The sequence below is a fragment of the Phyllostomus discolor genome, chromosome 7 (assembly GCF_004126475.2).
Source record: "Phyllostomus discolor isolate MPI-MPIP mPhyDis1 chromosome 7, mPhyDis1.pri.v3, whole genome shotgun sequence".
Taxonomy (NCBI): Eukaryota; Metazoa; Chordata; class Mammalia; order Chiroptera; family Phyllostomidae; genus Phyllostomus; species Phyllostomus discolor.
The window spans coordinates 47,377,841-47,389,997 of NC_040909.2; the positions used below are offsets into that span (position 1 = coordinate 47,377,841).

General features: G+C 47.4%; 1 protein-coding gene across 23 annotated transcripts in view; it reads left to right on the plus strand.

Moving 5' to 3' along the window:
• The window catches only part of CACNA1D (calcium voltage-gated channel subunit alpha1 D), a 323,145-nt gene that overhangs the window by 256,503 nt on the left and 54,485 nt on the right, over positions 1-12,157 (plus strand). For all 23 annotated transcript variants that reach the window (XM_036030907.1, XM_036030892.1, XM_036030894.1 and 20 more), the window contains 8 exons: positions 9-115; positions 1,688-1,775; positions 2,461-2,568; positions 2,656-2,708; positions 4,108-4,254; positions 6,070-6,271; positions 8,437-8,595; positions 9,990-10,100. In XM_036030907.1, the coding sequence (XP_035886800.1) occupies positions 9-115; positions 1,688-1,775; positions 2,461-2,568; positions 2,656-2,708; positions 4,108-4,254; positions 6,070-6,271; positions 8,437-8,595; positions 9,990-10,100 (975 nt within the window). The remainder of the gene's footprint in view (positions 1-8; positions 116-1,687; positions 1,776-2,460; positions 2,569-2,655; positions 2,709-4,107; positions 4,255-6,069; positions 6,272-8,436; positions 8,596-9,989; positions 10,101-12,157) is intronic.

Sequence of the window (12,157 nt, forward strand, 5' to 3'; positions counted from 1 at the left end):
GCTTGTAGATGACGACTTTTGGAGCTTTCCTCCACAAAGGAGCCTTCTGCAGGAACTACTTCAATCTGCTGGACATGCTGGTGGTTGGGGTCTCTCTGGTGTCATTTGGGATCCAGTGAGTATTCTGGGGCATGGATGCACATACACACAGCACTGTTGGGCAGGGTGGTTCACATGAGGAACTAGCATGATTCATAAAGCCAGGCATCATTTTGATAATTGTATTTAGTTACCTGGGAAAACTTAATTGGTACCCATGCCAGAAAGCAGTGGGATAATTCATGCTTCATGCACATTGCTAGCTTGGGATTATATTACTCTGTGATATTTGCTTTCAACAGAGAGTGAAAAAAGCCAAGTTCTAATCTAGCTTCCTCCAGGAACTGGCCCCAGGGCCTTGAGGGCATCCTCTTCTGGGGCCTCAGTTCCTCATCTGTGTGAAAGGGGCAAAGGCCACGTGACCTCTTGGAGCCCTTTCTGCTTGGATAGTGAAGGTTCCCTTGATCTCCAGGATATATGACCCTTTTTATTTTTTTCTTGGCCTCTAAAATTTTCAGCTAGGAAGGGGCTGAGACTACCAGTCAAGGCTGTAGGTCCTTTTTATGGCATTTTGAGATTTCTGGTGGGAAATAGCCTGAGCTGTACCCTACCTGCCTGTGGTAACCAGGGGTCTGGAGCAGAGGCTCCAGTGGGACCACCCAGGGGTGGCCTTGCTTTCCTGCTGCCTTCTAAGTGCCACTTCTTTGTGCTGACCATCAGTATCCCCTAAATGAGAACACACAAACACACACACATACACACACACAGCCCTACCTCTGAGCTAAAGGTAAATGGAGAGGCTCTGTTCCTCTCAGAAGATTGAGGATGCCTGCCTGAAGCAGCCCTCTATGGTGGTAGTCCTCCCACCTTCCACTGATGCTCACGGGGAGGGAGCCATGTAGCCACAGCTTGGCAGGACATTCTGATCATTATCTTTGCAACTTTCATAAACTCCTGGCAGCACCTGCCCTCTCCTGCTGCAGGCCTTGCCCACAGCCTCCCGAATGTGCTTGGGCCACATGCAGCCACCTGCCCTGCTAAATGAGCCACACTCTCTCATGCAGGACCTGTCTCCCTGGTGCTCCCTGGACCTGCCTACAGCCCCTTCCCCCTTGGTCTAGCTAACCCTCACTCTGCCTGGACTCATCTGGATATCACCTCCCTAGGGGCCTTCCCAGACCCCAAGGTGACACTCCCCTGGCTGCATCATTGCCCATCTCTCCCACCAAACAGTGGACTCCTTGAAGGCTAGTGAAGCCCAGCCCCAAAGCCATACAGAAGAGCCCCAAAGTTAGAAAACAAAACCAAACAAACTAAACTGAAGCCTAAATGCCAAATACTACCTAGCATTTACATTGAGTGAAAAGAACAAAGCAAATATCCTCAGTCGGGTCTTGGCCGAGGTCGGCTGTGCACCTGCCTGAGGGCCTGTGTGAGTGGGCCTGCCTAGGAGGCGCCATGGGTTGTGGTCATCACCATCCCTGAGCCATGGGGAGAGGTTGGTGCAGCTCCATGTGGGTTCTACCATGTTTTGTCAGGGTGTTAAAGTGCAGGCCAAGTGTAATGACCTCAATTTAAACTGTACAATTCAGTGTTTTATCCAGCTTTAATAAAGTGCTTTCTTTCCTCCCTCTGTTCTTTTCCTTAGATCCAGTGCCATCTCTGTTGTGAAGATACTCAGGGTCTTAAGGGTCCTGAGGCCGCTCAGGGCAATCAACAGAGCAAAAGGACTTAAGGTTTGCTTCTCTCCTCCAGGCTGGGCTTGCTTCGGTGGGGTCGGCTGTAATTACTGACTTTACTGGGCCAGAGCAGGGCTGAGGCCTGATGGATTTTAAAGTGGGTTCTACATTTGTAAAGGACATTTCTGCCCCATTGAGCTGCCTCTGCCAAGTGCTTGATACCATTTTTAACTATTATTATTTTCTTTACTTTTATTCATTTAAAATACTTTCTCTATGTGATTGCTGTTCATTTATTACTTTTTAAATTATTAATAGTGTTTACTTTAGTCTTTAAATCTGTTCTCATGCAGGTTGTACAAAAACCCAGAGGGTTTGCATTTTCCTAAGTCCTTTTATAGGGTAGAGAGTCCTGTGTGCCTGTGTGCCAGGCAGTGCTGCACTGGTGGCAGGAAACCAAGGTGGGACCCACTTACAGGGTGCTCTTCTCAGGCAGCCATGATGCACTGGGTGTAACTCCCCGCAGATAACTACCTGAAAAACAAAGCACCACAGAGTCAGAAAACCACATACAAATGAGCATACACACAGGCAGTCTTGGCTAGCACTAGCTTTCCCCGTGGCTGAAACAAGAAAGGCAAGTCATTCCCCTGCATCCTCTCCCTGCTCTCTCTCTCACTCTCTCTCTCTCTCTCTCTCTCTCTCTCTCTCTCTCTCTCTCTCTCTCTCTCTCTCTCTCCAGCATGTCGTCCAGTGCGTCTTTGTGGCCATCCGGACAATCGGCAACATCATGATCGTCACCACCCTTCTCCAGTTCATGTTTGCCTGCATTGGGGTCCAGTTGTTCAAGGTACAGGGACATGCCTTGGAGCACGAGGTCCAGATGATCTCCTTGGAGGCAACCTTGCCTTTGACTGTCTGTCTGTTTTGTACTCAGGGAAAGTTCTATCGCTGCACAGATGAAGCCAAAAGTAACCCTGAGGAATGCAGGTGAGGGTCCTGAACATGGGAATGGGAATTTGGAAGAACAGAAGGAAGACTTCAGGACTCATTTGTGTTAGCATTTCAGAAGTCATGGACTGCTAGGGGCCTGTGTGCTCAGCTCATGGCTGGAGAGATGGAGGGGTATTTTTTGTTTGTTTGAGGGAAAATTCACATCACCTGAAGTTAAACAATTTAAACTGTACAATTCAGTGGCATTTGGCACAACTACACTGTGGTGTAAGGACCACTTCTGTCTATTTCCAGAGTTTTTCATTGCCCCAAAACAATTGATAAATGGCTCTGATATTTGGTATAGAATCTGTGAACTGGGTTGGGGGCACTAAAACCTAAAATAACAATTATGAATTGCCCCAGAGAGCTCACCCTACAGTCACCTGGATAATTTTTCCCCAAACCAGAACTCAGAGCTCAACCCCTAGCATCCAGGTGCTGGCTACCATCTTCTGATAGATTTCCTGTCACCACATTTTGGCCATATTTCCATGCACAAGAATGGACAGAGGAGAAACAAGGCAGAAAATACTCATGCCTCTTACCCCCAGCTGTGCAGAAGAATGTGAAGGCAGACAGAGAAGACGCTGCCTGAAATTCTAAAACTGCAGAACTACCTGTTTTCCCATCCTTTTGAGATGTCACCAAGTGAGGTCTGGCTGCCTGCTTGGTTGGGTTTCTTTTCAACAGAGGGTGCAGCCAGAGAGCACCAAATGGGATGAGACTGGACCCTGCACCTCCAGGGCTCCCAGTCATGTGGGTGGGGCAGCGGAGGGCCTCTTTGGAGTGAAATGGCACAGGAGTGTGAAGACACCTTCTCTTCCCTCTTTAGGCCTCCACTTCCTCATTTGTAAAGACATTGGGCACCTCCCAGAAATGAAATTCTAGGAGAATTATTATGTGGTGCCAGAAATTATAGAAGTCTCTGGGCGGGGGGACTGGGAATATTGTTAGTATAAGGGGAAGGAATTTGATTACGACTAAAATAGCAGATAAGAGGATACCGGGGCTTGTTTTCCAGAGCTTATGGAATTCTCCACAGCCAAAGCTGTTGATTCTTTAGTGTACACTTTGAGCCCATTGCCTGTGAGAGATGTTTATTGTTCAGTAGTTTTCATTTGTTATCTGGCATATGCTGGTGTCTGCCTAGCTGCTCTAGAGAATACTCATTAAACTGGTGGTTGTGCAATGTTACTGGAACCAGAGATTAGGTTAAACAGAGGGCAACAAAAGGAGGGATGCAGATGCAGATGGTGCAGATGCAGATGGATGCAGATGCAGATCAGTGGCCCAGCTGACAGGCTGAGCGTGACTGCCTGCAGGTATGGGGTTGGGGTGGCCATGACCGATTTCATGTCAGACCAAGGCAACCCACATTTCTTTTCCTCTCTAGGGGGCTTTTCATTCTCTACAAGGATGAGGATGTTGATAACCCTGTGGTCCGTGAGAGGATCTGGCAAAATAGTGATTTCAATTTTGACAATGTCCTTTCTGCTATGATGGCGCTTTTCACAGTCTCCACATTTGAGGGTTGGCCTGAGTAAGTACAGAGAATGGACATCTTTGGGGAGGCTCCTCCTTGCTTCTCGGGTCCTCTAGGCTGATCCATCTCTTCTAGAGTGAGTCCTACTTCTTTTCTCCACAGGCACAGCCTTTTCCCATGACTTTTAAACTTTGGGCCACTTATCAATCACTTCTTGGCCCACAGGGCTCCTCTGTCTGATTAGGTAAAGGATTAACCTTTGTGGCCAGCTGACAGGACTCTCAGATTTGGGAAGCGGGGGCCATAGATCCCAGGCTGGGGGCTCATCTCTGCTAGCTCCTGGGGAGCATCTCTGGATGGAAATGGGGGGTCCTCGGAGGCATTTGTTATGCCAACTCCTGTTGGTAGCAAAGCTGAAATTACACTAAAGAGGGTCTTGGCAGTGTACCAAACCATCCTTTCATTCATTTATTCATTCATTCATTCCTAGTACTAATATGTGCCAGGCATGGATAGCAGCCATTGTGCTGTGTCTTTCCTGAGGAACTCACTCATTTGTAAAGTGTGCTTTTGAAACTGGTTCCATGTTACCTGCCCTGTTAGGCACTGTGCAGGTTGTCTCCGCCTAAGTTCCTGCCTTCAAAGCCCCAATTCAATTAGAGCTTTGGTCAGGCAATCAAACCAGGTAGGAAGGTCTGGTGTGTCAGAGATATGCAGAATAGGGTACTGAAGAATGGCTAGGATTTTGATGGGCAGAGTAAGAAAAACAGAAGGAAAGAGGTGGAATACAAAAGGAGAGTCTCTTGTGTCTTCAGTACTCTCTGGCACCCTACCCCACCTCTGCTTCCTGCCAGTAAAACATAAATATGTAGATTGAGTCCTGAATGCCAAGTTCCTATGTCTAGAGGAGTTAGTTGCACATGGTGGATAGGCTGACCTTCTCAGGCTGGCAGAACCCTCTGGATGCATGAGAGAGTCAGAGATCTTTATAGGAGTGCCTGCAGGAAGAAGGGTGGCTGGGTGGGGCTTGTTCATTAGGGAACTAGTCCTGAGGAGAGAAGAGGGGTGGAGTAAGATTTTTTACTCTACACAGGTTTTGGGTCTTAGGTTTTGAACACTACTATGCTTTAGCAAATCAGGGTGGCAGATGAAGGGAAATTAACAAGTTTGGATCTTGGGGCTTAGAGAAGCTGGGCTCAGCCCCCTGAGAAATTGATGTTGGGCACTTAGATCCCTCTCTGAGCTTTGATAATATGGGGGTGACAGTAATGTTCACCTTTCCAGATGGATGTGAAGGGGTGTAGCCCAGGGCACCCAAGGGCTGGGTGCTCTGGAAGTGTTGAATCCGCATCAGAATGGGGCTGAATTTAACTTGGGCGTGTGATAGTAATTTCCTCTCTTTCCTCTGTTGAGTTCTGCTAGGCCTATATTTAATTTAGTGTGCAGTTTAGTTTGGGGAACCTCCTCAAGTTCTTTGGAAATTCACGATATGGTTGCTTGCTCTTGTCTTTGCCAGTCTGTATAGTTTTCAGTTCAGAAAGTGTCTACATGAAATGTTCTTCCTGTCTTCTATCTGTGAATAGGAAGGAGTATTGCTGAATATTTGTGAAATCTTTCATTTTTTTAGTCCTCAAAACATCAATTGCAAACATATCCTACGTGTCCCCCACCCAGGTGCTGGGCTGACTGGACCTCACCCTAGGGAGGGTGCCTCAGATACCTGCCTGTGTCTAGGGGCCTAGGGAAGGGGGCTCCGGTGACAGATCTGACAGTCAGTGCCCATGGTGGCGTTCAGAAGAGGGACACACCTGGGCCTGGGCTACCTGAGCTGAGTGGGGCTGGCGGTACTCACTTGGTCCTTCTGTTCTCCAGGTTGCTGTACAAAGCCATTGACTCCAACGGAGAGAATGTCGGCCCAATCTACAACTACCGCGTAGAGATCTCCATCTTCTTCATCATCTACATCATCATCGTTGCTTTCTTCATGATGAACATCTTCGTGGGTTTCGTCATTGTCACATTCCAGGAGCAGGGAGAAAAAGAGTATAAGAACTGTGAGCTGGACAAGAATCAGGTTAAAGTCACACACTGTTTGCGCTGCCATCCCCCAAGCAGGGGAGGGATTGCTTCTCCTTTAATGGTTTCCCCATGCCCAGAGAAAAGCACCACTGGTGTCTGTCCCTGGAGCTTGGGCCCTGTTCAGAGCATACCCGCAGCCAGTCTGAGTCATTGCTGTTGAAAGTTAGGTTCCCAGATACAGATTTGACTTTGTAATTGTGGAATCTACCCCCAAATGTGTGAGTGAGACTTCAGAGAGGTGCTTGGGCCACCTTCTGTGGTCATGACCCTCCAGTGACAGCTCAGAATCTTGTAGGGTGGTGTGGCCAGGGGCCAGGAAGCACCCAGAGATATTCCCAGAGTTCCTAATGACAGTCTTTTATCTTCTCAACCTCAGCACTATTGACATTTCAGGCCAGATAGTTCTTGTTGTGCTTTGTAGGATGTTTAACAGTAACCCTGGCCTCTACTCACTAGATTCCAGTAGCATTCACTTACACCCAGCATGAACCCCTGTTTTTGGTGACAACCAAAAACATCTCCAGATGGTGCCAAATGTCTCTGTTTGAGAACCGTTGACTTAGGAGGAAGTATGCTCTCACACCACAGGAAAAGTCACTAACTTTAGACTTGGAACCAAGATTGCAGTGGCAGTAATCTCTCCCTACCTAGCACCTTGTTTTAACCAAGCTGATAGAATCAGGGCTCTGATGTGTGATGGTGTGAGAGAGCCAAGGGCTCTGAGAGCCAGGGCTCTGATGTGTTTGGCTCTGATTGTGTGATGGTGTGAGAGAGCCAAGTAACCTGTGTTCTGGTCCTTTTCTACCTGCACTTGCTCTGTGGCTGTGGGTGCATCCCCAATTCTTTCTGGGTTTGCTTCATTATCTCTAAATTGAGGGCATTCCGGAGCTGCTTTTAGAGGTCCCTTCCAGCATTAAAAGATTGTGAGATCAAGATTCTACTCTGGGAGTTTCCCCCAGGCCCTCTATCAGCAGCATCTCGGTTTGATGATGACGGAGGAGAAGAATAATCTGCCAGCCTAGGCTTCCTGCGGGAAGTGGCTGTGGTGAGGCAGTCTGTCTTGGGTGGCAGCCATGCCTGTTGGGGGAAACATGAGGACAGTGCTGGCTTGTTTTGTAGGAAGATGTTGCTTCGAGTTGTCAGGACATCTCTGCAGATTCCATCAGTAACAGAGGGAGGCCTGGCCCAGATCTTCATCCCCGCCAAGGAAGAAGAGTGTCAGGGCAAGGCCCAGGCCAGCCAGACAGCACCAGAGCTGAAATCATCACCACCCGAGGCCCACAGAAGTCTCGAGGGGGGGTCTCTGGAGTTAGTGTGTGAGGTCATTAGCAGGGCCGGGTCCTAGACAGAGGGAGCCTGGCTGAAGTCAGAACCCAGAGTCCAAGCAGAAGAATGGGAGTAGGCCTGGGCTGAGGTGCAAGCAGGGCCTGCTGCCAAGCTCTCGGGGCCGGAGGCTCCCTCTGGGCTTGTTGCAGAGTGGACCAGTCCCAGCCCCAGAGCAAGTGGGGATGATAGTGCTCTGGCCATCATTAGTGACCCATAAGTCTGAGGACACAGCAAGTTCCTGAGCCTCAAAAGCTCCCAGATGGACCCATAGCTCACTCACCATTAGGTACTTAGAAATAACACAGTCTGGGCCCTGAGAGGTGACGTGGGTGTGTCTCTCCTGGAGCAGCCTTGGGGCTCCAGTCTTGGGCAGTGAACCCATCCCTTCTGGTTCTTGAGAATTTCTATGCCTCTCAACATGGTTTCCTTCCCTGGAGGACAGCAGGGGCAGGAGAACTACAGATGTGATCCACTGGCATAGAGGAGTGGCAGGAATAAGAATTGGGGCAAGGCTTCATGGTTCTGCCCATGCACCCTGCAACCTCAGGTGGGCAGTTCACAGCTCTGGACTCTGTTTTGTAATAAGTAAAGTAGAAACAGAATGGGGGATCTGGTCACTTCCAAGTTGCCGTGAGGATCAGAAAAGGTGATGGAGCTGGGGACCCTTTGTCCCTGATGCAAAGTGGTGCCTGTGGGGGTTGCCTGGTAGTTTTCCCCTTGGTCCTGGGTCCTTCCCAGCAGGGGCTGCACCTGCCCTTTCAAAGCAGGGAAGAGCTATGCCCTCCTAGTGTAGACATGCTCAGGTCCCCTCTTTGCTCTTTTCTGCCATTTCAGCGTCAGTGTGTTGAATACGCCTTGAAAGCACGTCCCCTGCGGAGATACATCCCCAAAAACCCCTACCAGTACAAGTTCTGGTACGTGGTGAACTCCTCGCCTTTCGAATACGTGATGTTTGTTCTCATCATGCTCAACACACTCTGCTTGGCCATGCAGGTAAAAATGAAGACACGTGGAGATGGGGATCATGTCTGCCCCTTTGGCGCAGTCCCATGATCCAGATTTTGAGGGTGGGAGGCCAGTCCCTCACAAGAGGGTGAGTTTGATTTTCTGATGAGTCGGGACTGTAGTTTGGTCAGGGTCCCATTCTTAGCTGACAGTCATCTCTGTAGGAGTTTAAGATCGCTCTTTTGTCTTAGTAAGAGACTGTCCATACAGTGTGCCATAGCTAACATTACTGGGGGCCCCCTGGGGCCAGGGAGTGGTAGACTGAAGCTCTGTCTGAGAACAGTTAGACAGGCAGGGGTTCCAGTCCTGACTTGACTCCCCACCAGTGGGCAACCTTGGAAAAATTATTTAAATCCCCTGAGCCTGCTTTCTTTATTGGGGAAATGGGAAGTCTGTCATACCTACCTCAGATATAAAGTTTATGCTAGATAATTGGTGTCAGGCACTTTGCTCTGGGCCTGTTACAGAGTAAGCACCCATTGTTGAAAATGACATGTAAGTCATATCCCTGTCCTCATGGAGCTCTCCATCTGGCAGCAGGAATCTTCCTGTTCATGGAGTATTGGAGTTTGACCTGTGTTGCAGCTATTCCCTCCTCACATTGGGAGCAAGGACTACAACTCACTTCAATTGGCCCAGCTGGATTACAGTGCATTAACATGTTAAGTGTATTAACACTTACTTTTAATATAATTCTGCGTATTTATTATTATCACTATAATTAATAGAATTAACAGCCTTTCCAGCTGTTTTATTGTCTGGTTACACTAGGACAAGAAGCAAAGACCAAGGTCTAGATTCAGTTTTCACACTGACTTCAAGAACTTGAGCAAACCAACTCCCAGTGCTGTCTGCCACATGGTTCTAAAAACAGCCAACAATAAATTTCCTATTGCTTTCCTTAAATGTAAGAATTCTTTACACATGAGATGGACCATGCACTGATGTAGGGGAAAGTAGGAAGTCAAGCTAGTACTGCATTATATTGAACATAAAACTAAATGACATGAAGTTTATCCCTAACCAAATCCTACCTTTATTCATAGACCTTTCAGTGGGTTCTGCATTGTGCTTGAGTCATGGCCCCCAGTATAAATCCTGCCAGAAGGAGGCATGGGTTCCTCTTATCCGGGGCAGAGGACATTGATGTCTTTCCCCTCTATCATCCAGTCATCCTCATCTTCCCGAGGACCCCATGCACTTCGTGAAGAAGGCTTGTGACCTTGCAGTGCCAGTGGAGACCCTGAGAGAGGGTGCTGGACTGTGCGGGTGGCCTCTGTGTCCATGTGGGGGATGGGCACCTGCAGAGCAGAGGACTGGGGGCCTCCTCCTGTGAGCTGGGACAAAGCCTCTGAGAACCGTACCTCTGCTTTCCTCCACAGCACTACGAGCAGTCCAAGATGTTTAATGACGCCATGGACATTCTCAACATGGTCTTCACTGGGGTGTTCACTGTTGAGATGGTTTTGAAAGTCATTGCATTTAAACCTAAGGTGAGTTGCTGAAACCACTTTTCAGAGGCTGTTGCTGAACCACCCCAGAGAAGCATCCGCTTCCTGTTAGTCTTGTGTCGCTGAATTATGCTGAATTGTTCTGGCCGCTAACTGGGTTATCACCTGAGAACTTTAAAATCTGATTAGGGCATCTGTGTACATATGGGAAAATAAATCTACAGAAACGAAACTCGTGAAAACAATTCTAAGAAAAAGGAGAAGGGAGGAGAGAATTGGGAATTGGTAGAATGGAGACTGTTTTAAGCCTGGTGTTCTGTTTCTAGAATAGCACATACAGTAAACCCGGTTTTCTTTCCTGGAATAGCGTGTATCCAGCTGTCTCAGGGAGACTTGCTTCATTACTGGAGCCCTGGAGAAACCGTTTTAACATAACCCATCGGAAAGAATTTGGCTATGATTTTATTTTTAGATTTTTAGGATAAAGGCTTTGGTTTTATTTGTCCTTGGTCTACAGCATCTTTTTCACCTTTAATGGAAAGTTCTACCAGCTGCAGACCCTTCATACCCATGCCACTTTTTGTTTATTTAACCTAGAAAATTTTCACTTTGGGACAAAACAAGACATGAAATGCATTAAACTGCATTGGACGACTCAGCACGTCTCCTTTGGGAGGTAGTGAATCCATTTCACAGCTGTCAGTGTCTGCAGTATGAGGCAGATAGGACAGTGTTGAGGAGCATGTGTGGTTCTGGATTCAAATCCCTACCCTCCACCAGCTCATCAAACAAGTTCCTCTACTGCTCTGTGCCTCAGTTTCCTCATCCATAAAATGAAGACACAATAGTCTTATTTCGTAGGGTGCTTGTGAGGAGTAAAGAATTACTAGATGTGCCATGCTTAGAGGAGTGCTTGGCAGGTAGTAGCGTCATGCTGACCACCACCCCCACCACCATCATCTTCAACTAACAATGTTACCTTGTTCTAAAGACTTCAACGGAGGAGCAAATCCCGGCTGAGCTGTGGGACATTTAACCCTCAGTTTCTTTTCTAGCAAAGCCCTAAACTGTCAGAGTTAGAGAATGACAAATTCATTGACCCAGTTATTGGTTCATCTGTGTGTAAGGTATCTGTAATTTAAGACTTGGGTTATGAAATAACTTCACATACTCCATGTTTATGTGGAATTCTAATTTAGAATTGTTCCTTTCTTTAATTTGAATTAATTTCTATGCAATCTTTATCAGCTCTTTGTGGACCCAAAAGAAAGGACACTTGTAAGTGACCAGGTGGGATGATTGCAGTGGGGTCACATTTGGCACTTTTATGCATGGCCAGCTGTTATTTACTGTGACTTGTCCATATCTATACATATAAACATCACCTCCTTTTCCAAATTCATCTTAATTTCCTTTGGAGATTGTGGTTTGCTTCCCTCTCACCTTTACTTCTTCAAATAATGTTTGTTTGAACTGGTGGAAAAGTTTGCAAAGTAAACATCAAAAGTACTCGAGAAATGCAACACGGAACCTATGGAGCATTTCCTAGACCCTCTGGCCATGTCTTCCCTTGCCTGGTGATTAAGCTCTGAAGTTTTAAAAGCTTGTTTGTTCTAGCCTGAAGAGAAGGGCCACTTGCCCATGGCATGTGTGTAAGAGAATATGTATGAGTGTGAGAGTGTGTGTGTGAGCACAAGCACACGCCCTGCCGCAGGCCATTGCATCCATGGCTCGTTGCACACTGCTCTGCCTAGTAAACTGCTGATCCCAAACCTGAGAGGGGAGTTCAGTGGCCTGTGAACAGACCAGAGGCATCAAGTGAAAATTTATTATCAGTACTGATCAACCAGAGTTTTATAATGAGTAATTTCTGCCAGAAATTATGCTTCTTGTAGTTTTACTTAGCAAGATATTTACATAGCGTAAGAGAACCTCAGATTACAATTGAGAACTTTTATAACAGTAATAGCAGCATCTCAGTGCTTGGGGAGCTCTGTTGCTGTGTTCACCACAGCAGGGAAAGGATTTTATGCTGTTTTTGTGCCTGCAGAGCAGGAGAGAGTCACTTCAGCAAGACAGATTTCGAAGCTCTGCTTAAA